Below are 12364 nucleotides of genomic sequence, written 5' to 3' on the forward strand. Positions count from 1 at the left end.
TTGTTACCTGTGGAAGAAAAACTCTGAAGAAGTGAGGCGTTTGATTTTTTATATTTATTATTTAAAAGTGAATAGATTAGGACCTTCAGATCTTGAGGCACATGATCTGAAGGTTGTTAACCCTGAACAGGTTAATAGCCAGTGCATTAGTGCACCGGTCCTCCCCTCAGTTCATTAAGGAGTTGTCTCTTGGTATTGTTGGAAAGTTGTTTCCATTAAGGGAAAAGATTTATACTACTACAATATACTAATACACAAATTAAAAACTTTTAATTAATTTATTCAAATCCATAATTAGCTCATAATTTAGATATGATCTCATAGAGTCCTATGGGCATATAATCATCACTAGTCAAACCTGCAAGTCCCAAGTTAGTTGAGCTGCTCTTGTTTTTTTTTTTGGCTGTTTGTTGAACTGTTCAATTTTATCTTTGCATGATGATTAGCAGCACAAAGGTTTGCACTAACATTTCCTATAAGAAATGGTATTTCATATGTTTTTCATTTTCCATTTTTAAAATTTTTTTCCCCTTCAATTGGTGAACTATTATATCAATGTCCTCTAAAATATTATCAGATTCAGAACATGGATGGAAGATTGATTTGTCATTTTATCTTCAGATCCTATTAGAACATAAAAGGATTAATGGTTTTTCCATTGTGTTAACATATATATAGATAATTTCTTTTTTTCCTTTCTTGATAGTTCATCTTCTCTTCTAGTACTAGTACTGGTTCACAGCTGCTCCACTGTTGCATTAATAGTACTTCATGTTATTAGAAGAAAACCCCCACTTGATTTTTATTGTCAAACAGGTTTTAGTGTTTGATAAAGAGAAGGTTTTAGGGGAGAAAGGAAGAGAAGACATGGATGACAAAAATGATGCAGATAAGGTGGACGATGTAATGCTTCCTGTTGGATTTGGTCTTGTTTGAATGAGTCTAAGGGAATGCTGTTACAAGTCCTCAAAAATTGGTCCACGAGTAGATTTCCCTGGGTCAAAGTAGTTGGCAAGCAAGTCCACATAATCCTCCACTAACCAGATTACGTGGACCAACCACTTAGGCTCTATGATTATAAATGGAGCCCCCTTCCTAGATGCAAATACAGACTTTTGAATATACCTGCGAAAACTCTCTCTTCCCTACACGCTGCATTCCATATTTCCTTTGTTCTTTAGTCCAAGTTCTTGTTCCAAAAATTTTGAGTTTGAGAGTACGTTCTTACATTGGTTCGATTGTGCCACCGGTATTGAAGTGTCGCTTACCTGTGGCTGTGGAGCATTGTATCTTAGGAAGTGATTGTCCCGAGTTGCTGTCGATACCTAGAGGCGGGGGCAAACTCACTTTAAGGAGATTCAGATCATACCATACCTAGCTTGTTCTTATTTTTCGGCTCCTATCAAATCATCCGATCTCGTTTCATCAACTGGTTAGGCTTTATTGTGTTTATATACTTGGTTTGATTCATTGTATGACATAACTGGTTGATCCAATTTGTTATTAAAGTGGCATTGTTTATGTTAACTGCAAAATTGAAACACGAAACCTTAATTTGTCTTGTTTATCGTACATGTATTCAACTGTAACTAATATTGCAATTTCAAAGCTTTGTGTATACTTTTGAAATCATCTATTAAACTAAAGATTGTCACACGTGTATGATCTAAATACACTAATCATTTGTATGCTTATAATCATATTATAATTTTTAGTTTATGCATGCAATTAAATTGTAAAACGGTTTATAACTTCCTGTTTATGCAAGATTGTTTAATTACAATTTAATTTGTATGTCACGTGTGCATATCAAGTTTCAAGATAATAACATTGATTTTTAATTTAACATAAGTATTTTGATAAACTATATCAGCAGTATAATTTCAACACTTCCTAGGTTTCGATTTCGTCCAATGGATGAAGAGCTTGTTGGGTTTTATCTTAAGAGGAAAGTACAGCAGCGTCAGCTTCCAATCGAGCTAATTAAGCAAGTTGATATCTATAAAGAACAAAAATTCTGATGATTTGGACAACAGGATGCTTGGGCTATTTGTAGGATATTCAAGAAAACCAATTCAATGGCGCAACAGGCACTTTCACACTCTTGGGCGTCCTCGTTTCCTACAGAAATTACAATATCAGACGCTCTTAATCAAGGTGGACATTGCCATCAGTTCAGTTCAGAAAACATATCTTGCACAACTGGAATCGCATCAGTCATCCCATTTTGCGGTAACAATGGACTACAACAGGCCTCTACTTCCACTTTCTCTGCTTTACACGTCCTCTCATACAAACCACTTAATCCTACATTCTACAAACCATCTCTAATTCCCAACTCAAACGGAGAACTTCTCAATAGTTTCATGTTTTCGCAATCTGAGGCCGACCAATGTACATTTGATGTTTCTTGTATACTACTAAACCAGGCCTTAGTTGGGGATACCAGTAAAGGCAGCTCGGAGACCATAAATTTTGCAGGGCCTCATCAACCGTTAGGGGTTCCTCAATCAGTATATATGCACCAAGATATGCAAGAAAATATGGGTGGTGTAGGAGAAGAGGATCAAGGAGGCTTGAAAAAGAACCAAAGTGAAACCCATGATAGTAACCAGTGGGGGACACCTAGATCTATTGGATTCCCCTTCAGTTTGCCTTCAAGCGTACCTAATGACTGGAAGCTTGATCTGCCTTGGGACTCTGACTCACCACCATGGCCAAGTGATACGTCTTCTTCTTACTCTACAAACAAATGCTATACTTAAAATATATATATTTGAGATTGAGCTTGACATTGCTTATTTTTAATTGCTTCTGCCTATGTACAAGCAGCTGAAAATGAGTAGCTCTTGAATTCAACTTGATGTGCTTAAGCTTGAGCTACTATCACATATCTTGTCTAAAATGTTACGTACAGATATTCTTGTATTGTATGTATTGTATCGGAAAATGATAATGATCCCAACAACATCTCGACATTGTGTACAATGTCGAGATGTTTTTGGGATGAATGTTGCTAGGATGTGTAGCATTGTTGTATTGTATCTGCCACACATACTGGTGAAGGTCCAGGCCAAAAATCTCTTTTGTATGAACTTTGTTCGTATTTAAAGAATCTGAGATTCCATTGCATGTGCTGGAGAATCTGTTAAAAAGATTGAGATTGTGTGCGTAACTTTGTTTTCCAATGTTGGTCAGCCCCAACATGGTTAATGTCAACAATATGTATCCTTCCCTATGCCTATGCTTTTTATGGTAAATTATATATTTTAATGTACGGGAACCATTAGCATCAAAATCAGAGTGGCGCAGCGGAAGCGTGGTGGGCCCATAACCCACAGGTCGCAGGATCGAAACCTGCCTCTGATACGCTGTTTTAATTTTTTACAATATTTTTCTACGGGCCGGATTAAGGCCCATTTAATGTCTTGTTATAAATATATAATGCTGGGCTAGCCCAAAGCGTTTAGTGTCAAGAAAGTTAGTCTTGGTCCACTACATAGAATTTACTCTTTAGGGCATTAGGAGCAGTAATTCTATTTTAATTTTTAATAATTCAAAAGAGTGTTTTATATATCTAAACTTACTTTTCTACTAATTAATTTTGTGTCTGTCTAGACTCCCTAATCCCTTATTCAACAGTCATTAAGATAAATATTTGGTATTTGGTCTCTCTATAACAGAGAACTGAGAGAAGTGTATATACAAACATGAATTTATTGCCCATTTAACAAATTATAGTTTGTGATCACTTTAGGAGGAAATATAGTTCATGTAGTCCGGAATTTATCAGTCAGTTGTGTGGTGTGTAGATAGGTGGGTTCCACGTTACCAAAAACAAAAAACAAAAAACAAAAGAAGCGCCTCATTCCAAAATTTTCCTCTATAAACGATATAGAAAGACTGAAGCTGAACACTATTTATCAAACTGGGAATAGCAAGAATGATGGTTCTACATGCATTTTCCGGCTAACAAAACTGATCTTGCTTAATTTACCGCGACACCAGAGAAGTTGATCTGGTGTTATCTTCGACATGTTCAAAACCCTCGACACTAATTTCATATCTACTTGTGAGAAGAAGTAAAGGACTTGATCTGAACTGTCCTCTTCTTGCTTTTGAAATCTCCTCAGTATGCAGTTTCCACTTCTCAATATGTCTTTAAGCTTCTTCTCCTTCTGCATAATTGTGCAGAAAAACCATTGAAACTAGAGTGAGGCATTGTTTATTTAGCACCAAATGGAGAGCAAGAAAAATTGAACATTATTAGTACTATGTTCCATTTATACCTTTTGAAGACTACGTCGGACGTCGTACAGAAGCTCTAACTCTGCAGGGTCTTGTGGTTCTACTAGATTACTTCCCTTTCGCGGCTTATGAATCACAGTATGTGCATCTTTATCTGCTCGAACAAATCGCCAAAAAATTCTTATAGTTTCTTCCATTATCTCTACTAGCATGTCACCTGAAATGGCGTCGCTATCTCTTCCTTTTCTTCTTCCCTTCTTATCCTTCATGTCCTCTGCAACAAAATTATACGCTTGCCATAAGCCAAAATGTGTTTTTTATTTGTCTTAAATATTGCTTGCCAACAATGTCATAAAAATTTCTCACCTCTTATAACTGGAACTTGAAGCAGATTACGAAAGACGCATCGATTCTTGACATAATTCTGTACCCTTGGCCCTTCAAAATGTTCATTCTCTATAAATCTTTGCAGAAGTACTTGAAACTGTTGAAATTCACCTGCAACCTCATTATATCTGCGTAAACCATATCGATCAGATTCCCACAGCTCTAGCGCCTTCTCGTATTGCCAATGAAGGATTTCCCATGAAAGACACAACTGCCCAACATACACCACTTCCAAATCACCATGCAATTCTTTAATGAAATCCATGGTTGGATCAATATCAGACTTTTTTGGTTTGCATAGCTTGAAGTTCTGTGACAGAAGCGATTTCATTGCAGGAGCTGACGGTTTTTGGCTCGACATGGCTTGAAACGGATCCTTTGACTGAAGAAAGCCTATCGATGGTCACAAAACGCACGATGAATTAGATGAAACATAAAATATCATGAAACAAATCAGTATGGATGCAACAGACCACCAACATACATTTATATATACATGTATGTATACAATCACAGCTTTCTTCAACACATATGCTTTGCTTTTATAATGAAATTTAGGTAAAGTGATGCCATTATAGGATAACTGTATTAAATTATAGGCCATTATAAGAGATCTTGGACAAACTATATGTGCAAATAATAACATGGATACACATCAGAAGGCACTCTTGATAGCCCACTGAACAAGAAATGACAGAAGAAATTTTCCTGTTTGTGATCATATGCTGGTGCAGGAAGTATAAAGTTATTTTCTTGGAAAAGAAAACACTAAGAAAACAGAAAGCAATACACTTTATGAGGTATATCTTAGGTTCACACACTGAGATTTAGTGGGTCCTTGTCTATAACTTCTAAATGACTACAGAATGTAGGTAATGCTAATTCATCTCAATTGATTAGTTTAGTAGGAAGAGATTTCTCATAATTATGATTTGAGTTCATTAATGGCACACACATGATTATGAACAAAAAGGGTTCAGAAAAAAAGAAATTGAAGAACTGACCTAATGCATACATCTTCTGGTAATTCAAGATGTCGAACTTCCTCATACGTTCCCGGTAACTTTTGTAGAATTTGTGAAGCTCACTCATTGTATCTTCATGATTGATCTTCTCGTCGATCTTCCACGGCTTCAAATCTTCCATTATCTTTGGACTACTCTCAGATTCTTCAAGTATTGTAGGAAGACCAGTAGCTCTAACCTTTTTAAGCTCCATTTTAAGCTTTTCTATCAAATCTTGGTGTTCCCACAATGTTTCAAGATCATTAGAATCCTCAGAATCACTAGCCGATGATTTCTGAAACTCTAACTCCTTCGAATTCTCGGTACTGCCTTTGCCTTTATCTTCAACACAAGACTCTTCTTCTAGCTTATTAAGCTCCTCCATTACATCTCTATCTACTCCACAAAACTCATCAAGCTCAGAAGATTCTTCGAATTCCGTATCGGACAGGAACCCATCACTGCTTGAACCAATAAATTGGCTTGAAGTTGGCGAATCCGAGTCGAAATCAGATGCAATGAAATCCTCCTGTAATAGAAACTGATTAGTTTCCGAGATATCATCATTACAAGAACAGTTTTTCTCTTCATAGGCGGCATCGTCCTCCCCTGAAAGAGAAAGAGATTCCTTTTGTGCTATTTTAGCCTCCTCCTTCTTCTCTGTCACAGATTCTTCACAGTTAACAGAATTCTCTTTTATATCGTCACCATTGGCTTTTTCTTCTGATTCTTGTTGTTGCACAAATTTCTTATCAGAAAAGAAGCCATTGGTCCCAGTACTGGTAGCAACTTCATTTGCTCCCTCCATGGGCTTCTCTGACACCGAATCCGAGACAACAGAATCACCATTTCCGGTATTGATTTTTGTGCAGAATTCCTCATAATTTGGAAATAGAAACTTGAAGACGAATTTGGGTGTCTCGTTTACATGGACTTCATCACTCTCTTTTGAATCCTCAAGTTTATGAACTTCTGGTTCTGCTTCCTCTGTTCCGGTTTCTTCAGAACCATTTTCTAAGCAATTTGAATTTGTCTCCCCCAAAAGGTCGTCACCATGAAATCTCAACACAAAAAGAAAAAAACCCAATTAAGAAAAAATCAAATTATTACTATCAAATATACAAATTGATTGTTAATTCCAGTACCTGTACATGATTTTTTTGATGAGACCGAGCAGAATGAACAACAGAGCATTGACAGAGACCCCGACGGAGCAAGCAAAAAGAGACATCTTTTGATAGACAAACGCAGAAACACGACACATATTCACCGACCCAAAAAGGTTGCTTAGTGAAAACTCGTTTAAGGTATCTATAGATTCTATTCTTCTAACCCATCGACTCTGGTTTATTCAAATCGAAGCAAAACCCAGAACAAGAAACAGAGCAAAAAGGTTCATGAATCTCTGATTCCTGCGTTGAATTCTTCTTCACGGGTTTGTAAATGGACATGTCACCTGAAAACCAAAACAATATTCAACGATATGCATTGAAATCCCACCTAATTAGGGTGAGATTGATTAAGAGATTTTGGAGCAGAAATTAAGGAGAGAAAACTACATGCCAGCGACTTGGTTGTGCTTTGGAACTCATCTTTTGGGGGTTGCTTAAGAGTCTGGAAATTCTGAAGAGGCCGTTATGTGATTAGATATAGTGAGAGGGGAAAGAGGTTTTGATCAGTTGAAGTGTCTGCATTTTGTCATTGCAAGAGAGAGAATAAGAACAAAATTGGGTTAAATTGAACATTTACGTCTTTGGTTTCCTTATTTTTATGTTTTTTGTGTTTCATGATTTTTCTTTTTGTGGGGGAAAGTCTTAGCCTTTTAGGTTGGTTTGACACAAACTAACCCTAAATGGGTGTTAGCCCAATTGAGGTCGCTGTGAACTTGGGTTTTGGAAGAAAAAATGAGAAAGAAATTGACATAAGAAGGAAGGAGGAAGCTACATTGGAAATTAGGTTTAAGCCTCAATGGTTAAAACGTGTGTTACAACAAACCCTAATTCTTAAGAGTCTTAATTTTCCCATGACCCATTAAAAGGGATAGCAAATGCCCTCCTAAATTACAACCATTGCATTTTCAATCACAATGGTGGTTTTTTTCTTGGAAAATGGATAATGTATGAGGATTTGTGTTTTGATGATGTGGTTATATTAGAAACGTGTTTTGTTGATATGGTTGAAAATGAAAATAAGATGGCTTTTCATATTTATACAATCATGTAAATTTGTGGCATGATTTTTGAGTAATAAAGGTGTGACCTAATATTAATTTAAAGGTAAAAATATATTTATGTGTGAGATGGGGGCCCCATTTTGGGCCAACATGAGGCATTGTATGTTCCATGCCCCCATGTTGGAGCAATTAAAAAGAGGCCAACAAATAGGCCTTGTTGGAGCACAAAATTTTTTAATGGGCCAATAAAATATCTCTTTTTGCCTCCCATGTCCAAGCAAAAGTTCACCATTGCATTTGCTAGGCATTTTTTATTTGCCTAATTAGGGTCCTATTATAGGCTCTAAAACACAACTTTGGAAAAGCTTGATGAAAATTTTAAACTAACAAATAATAGCTAAAAAATTTCGAATTAAGATGATATATTTTCCATTCCTATGTATGTAATGGGACTTATTAGCGTCTCTTATTAGAGGCCATGTTTGTTTGATCTGTTAATAACGAAGATTTATTTTCTTGTTCTTCAACAACTCTTTCCTTGTTTTCATATAAGAGTCAAATTATGAAAGAATCCAATTGGGTATGGTTTGAATTTGGTATAATATCAAAGGGAAGCATGTGATCAACCTTCTTTATGCTTTGATCTACCTAAAATTACAATTTTTAAAATCATTAAAAGCAATTTTTGAATCCGGATTTTCTTTCTCCAATTGGAAATTGAGTAGTTGGACATAAAGTAATATCCAAAAAAAAAAAGAGAAAAGATTATGGTAATAAAATAGATTCCTAAATAAAATTATCTATTCCACTATATTAGAGCTCTCGAATCCTTATTTATATGAACTAAGTGGACATTATATATTTATATGAACTAAGTGGACATTATATGAAATATCTTATTATCATAAACAAACCATATATGTTTGAAAAATTATAAGATTGAAAGAAAAGTGAGGTCCTATAAGAAACCATAACCTAACATGACCATGAAATTCACATAACCAAAAATGGGGAAAAACAAAACAAAACACCTAAGCTATGTTTGGCAAAACTTATAAACTATGAAAAATAAGTTAACATATAAATTATCAAATTTTTTGTGAAAGTTATAATTGAGGCTAGCTTATTACAAAATATTTTTATATAAATAAAATTAATATTATTATTTTAAAATGTTTATAATGTTACATATAAAATATTATCTTATCGAAACTTATAAACTAGTATATCTGGATCGGTTGATACAACTTATTTTGAAGCTTATAGACTAACTTATTTTATAAGCTCCAAAATAAATTATTTTACCTCCTTCTTGCGTAAGCAAACTCTTCAAAGTTCAAACATTGGAAATATGTCAATTTCTCATCTTATCATGAAAGTGAGCGTTTTACCATTACTTCAAGTTTTCAATACAAAAGTTTCGCCAAAACTTGTGGATCCTAAACATAAATTATTGATTATAATTAAACTCAACCGCATTAATAAATCAAATGTTAATACCCAAATTTATAATACTTTCATTTATATGCTCATACTTGAAGTAAAACCATTCGTTCATACCCCTTTCACCAAGTTGAGCCACACAAGAAATATGAAAAAAGCAAAAGTATGTGCATGTTATTAACATGTGATTACTTGTACACAACCCACTTAATTAAGGACACTTCGCTTTCACCACTCCTTACATGATAATTAATCACAATTTGACCTTTTTGTTCTTAGTTAATTATATTCATGCCCTCCTAATGTCAAGTCATTCAATATTATATGATTCAAAATGCACAGCTCACATATAAATACATATATATATAGAGAGTGAGACTCATATGCGAACATCCATTTACAGACTTCAATATTTTTTCACACAAATCAATGTTAATACAGAAATCACAAACTAGACCCCACTCTGAGACTCCCTTGTTTTAGCCATCAGATGCGGACGTTCATAGATGAAGGTTCGCATGTGAGAACTATCGTGTGTGTGTATGTATATATACGGCCCTACAAAGAATAATATTTTTGGCTTAATTTGAATGTTCAAGGAGACATTTTGGTGGGTACATGCATTGTCTGTTTTGTTTAGTAGTAGTGGTCATTTTCAGAGAGATTGACTTAGGAACCCACCAAGGATTTAATTAAGTTAATAAGAAATTAGACAAGTCTTTATGAAGGAATTGTGTTTGAAAACAAAATAAATTATTTATCATGAGATTGAATTTTTTTAAAAAAATAGTGCTGATTTTTGGGCCAAACTTAGGGGTGACTTGTGTCTCCTAACTTGTCTTAGACAAACTAGTTGAAGAAAACATGAACTAAATTATTGCAATACAACAAACCCAATGTGTCATCTTTGGTGTTGGTTGTTGTGTGTTCTTTAGTTCTAATTTATCATTTATGTTTACACATTTGTTGGTGTACTCTTATTTGGAGGATTTTTCACTGTGCGTTGTTTATCAGTCAGGAAATTGGTTTTTTTTTATCAGTTAAGAAATTGGTTTAGGGTTTTTATCAGGAAATTGGTTTTTTAAAGGTCTAGTTAACTAGCAAGGGATGGGGCTTGTCCTTATTAAGGGTATTATATCCACACATCTAATCGACGTGGGATCTAACACTCGCCCAAACTTATGGGTTGAGTTATGTGAGACCCAACAAATGGAGTAGAAGACATGTCCAATTGGATCGAATTGCTTCGATATCATATTAGAAATTCACAAACCAAACAATCAATTATATTGTCCGTTTTAAGGCTCCGATTCCCGTTGATACATTAGATTATCCTCACGTGTTTGTTCCTCCCAAACTCATCAAGTAGGCTAAACCCAACTCATCAAACTTGGGAAAAGACCTAGTTAACAACGAAAGGATGGACTTGTCCTTATTAAGGGTATTATATCCATACATCTAATCCACGTGGAATTCTAACAAATATATCCATGATATCGTGAAATCCTTTTGATATATATATTATCAATAATAGCAGAAGTGTCCTAATTGCATCTGCAATGTGCATTATCATATATGGCTATATAGGATATGGAAATTACATATCTTCCATTTTATAAACTCCTTTTCTTTTATTATCTTTTAACACCGACTGTCTTCATACCATATGGTGGCATCACCAAATTCCCACCATGGGATTAACACATAGCGGCCGCACCATTAAAACCGTGTGGGACCAAATATGGGGGTGTTGTTGGGTCCCACAAGTATGTACAATTAAAAAAATGGTCAAATATACACACGTTTCTTAAGCAAATTAAGTGGGAATGAATTCCAAGCGAGTAGGCTGGGTTAGTTAACCAGATCGATTAACTATTGCTAATGGTAAGACACTTTAGGTTTAACTTACACGTCTAACAAATTTTTTTAGAGTCATCTTCATGGACCGAAGGTCTTCTGTCAAATCACAGCTGTATAATATCAAGCAAGAAGTCAACAATATCAAGCAAGAAGATCACAGCTGTATAATATCAAGCAAGAAGTCAATAATATCAAGCAAGAAGATCATAGCTGTATAATATCAAGCAAGAAGTCAATTCAAAGATTCAGCAAGATTATAGGAGTCTAATTGTAAAAAAAAAGTCAATGATTAGTTCCTAAAATCACTCTGTAAAATATTTCATTATTCTCTGTATATAATTAGTCTATCACGACATATTGAAATGATAAGAAGATTATTCCACTCTTCCAACTTTGAGATGGTATCAGAGGAGTCGATACTGGCCGTCTCTTAATCAAACCCTACTCATTCATTCATCACCAAACACAGTCTGTTGAAACTCATTATCTTCTCATTCTTGAGTCATCATCATGACAAGTGAAGATGTCTCTCCCAAATCAAATTCAATCCCTCATATTGTCACCATACAAGGAGACAATTCCAACTTCTCAACTGGCATAAAGTTAGATGAAAATAACTATTCTCTATGGCACCAAGTCATGGAGATGAAAATTGCTGGACGAGAAAAACATGGTCACCTAACCGGTGATACTATCCAACCTGCAGCTACAGATCCAGCATACAACAAGTGGCGTGCATCAGATTGTCAAATTAAGAGTTGGCTAGTTGATGCCATGCACCCCAGTCAGATGAAACGATTCATTCGTTATGATACAGCCAAGCAAGTATGGGATGCCATCAAGAAAACATACTCTGATGGTTCTGATGAGGCAAAGATTTATGATCTACATCGACAATCATTTATGATGAAACAGAATGGTAGATCAGTTGCAACATACTATAGTGATCTCACAGAGATATTTCAGGAACTTGATCAGTTAAGCCCCAGCAACATGCAACACCCAGAAGATATGGAAATAAGACGCAAGGAGATTGACCGTCTTCGAGTTTATATTTTTCTTGCAGGTTTGGACAATAATTTTGATCAAATCCGAGGAGAAATTTTAAGGATGGAGCCTAAACCTGAACTCGGGGCAGTATATGCACATATTAAAAGAGAGAGTAATCGTCAAGGCACTATGTCTGAAGCAGATTCCACATCTGAAACCGTAGCCTTGGCTACCACAAGGTATAAGCAATCTCGCTCTC

General features: G+C 35.3%; 2 protein-coding genes and 1 non-coding gene across 3 annotated transcripts; 2 read left to right on the forward strand and 1 right to left on the reverse strand.

Annotated features, from left to right (window-relative positions):
- The first annotated feature begins 1913 nt into the window (after positions 1-1913).
- On the forward strand, positions 1914-2765 carry LOC119979895. The gene is made up of 2 exons (XM_038822516.1): positions 1914-1952; positions 2037-2765. Exons 1-2 carry the CDS (start codon positions 1914-1916, stop codon positions 2763-2765), a joined length of 768 nt encoding a protein of 255 aa, XP_038678444.1.
- Positions 2766-3297: 532 nt separating this feature from the next.
- TRNAM-CAU lies at positions 3298-3369 on the forward strand. The gene has a single exon. It is a non-coding gene; the product is annotated as a tRNA-Met (tRNA).
- Positions 3370-3865: 496 nt separating this feature from the next.
- On the reverse strand, positions 3866-7426 carry LOC120016442. Its single transcript, XM_038869222.1, has 6 exons — positions 7199-7426; positions 6785-7095; positions 5640-6700; positions 4615-5028; positions 4290-4522; positions 3866-4178 (listed from the first exon to the last, which is right to left on the reverse strand). Exons 2-6 carry the CDS (start codon positions 6901-6903, stop codon positions 3924-3926), a joined length of 2082 nt encoding a protein of 693 aa, XP_038725150.1. The 5' UTR covers positions 6904-7095; positions 7199-7426; the 3' UTR covers positions 3866-3923.
- Between the last annotated feature and the right edge of the window lie 4938 nt (positions 7427-12364).

Source organism: Tripterygium wilfordii, chromosome 15 (genome assembly GCF_013401445.1).
Source record: "Tripterygium wilfordii isolate XIE 37 chromosome 15, ASM1340144v1, whole genome shotgun sequence".
Classification (NCBI taxonomy): domain Eukaryota; kingdom Viridiplantae; phylum Streptophyta; class Magnoliopsida; order Celastrales; family Celastraceae; genus Tripterygium; species Tripterygium wilfordii.

Excerpts from the sequence above, each read along its gene's own strand:
- LOC119979895 (XM_038822516.1), top strand. The coding sequence starts at position 1,914 with ATGGATGAAGAGCTTGTTGGGTTTTATCTTAAGAGGAAA. Across the intron at positions 1,953-2,036 it reads GGTTTTATCTTAAGAGGAAA|GATGCTTGGGCTATTTGTAG; the intron begins GTACAGCAGCGT and ends TTTGGACAACAG.
- LOC120016442 (XM_038869222.1), bottom strand. The coding sequence starts at position 6,903 with ATGTGTCGTGTTTCTGCGTTTGTCTATCAAAAGATGTCTCTTTTTGCT. Across the intron at positions 6,701-6,784 it reads ATCAAAAAAATCATGTACAG|ATTTCATGGTGACGACCTTT; the intron begins GTACTGGAATTA and ends TTTTGTGTTGAG. Across the intron at positions 4,179-4,289 it reads TCCGACGTAGTCTTCAAAAG|AAGGAGAAGAAGCTTAAAGA; the intron begins GTATAAATGGAA and ends ACAATTATGCAG.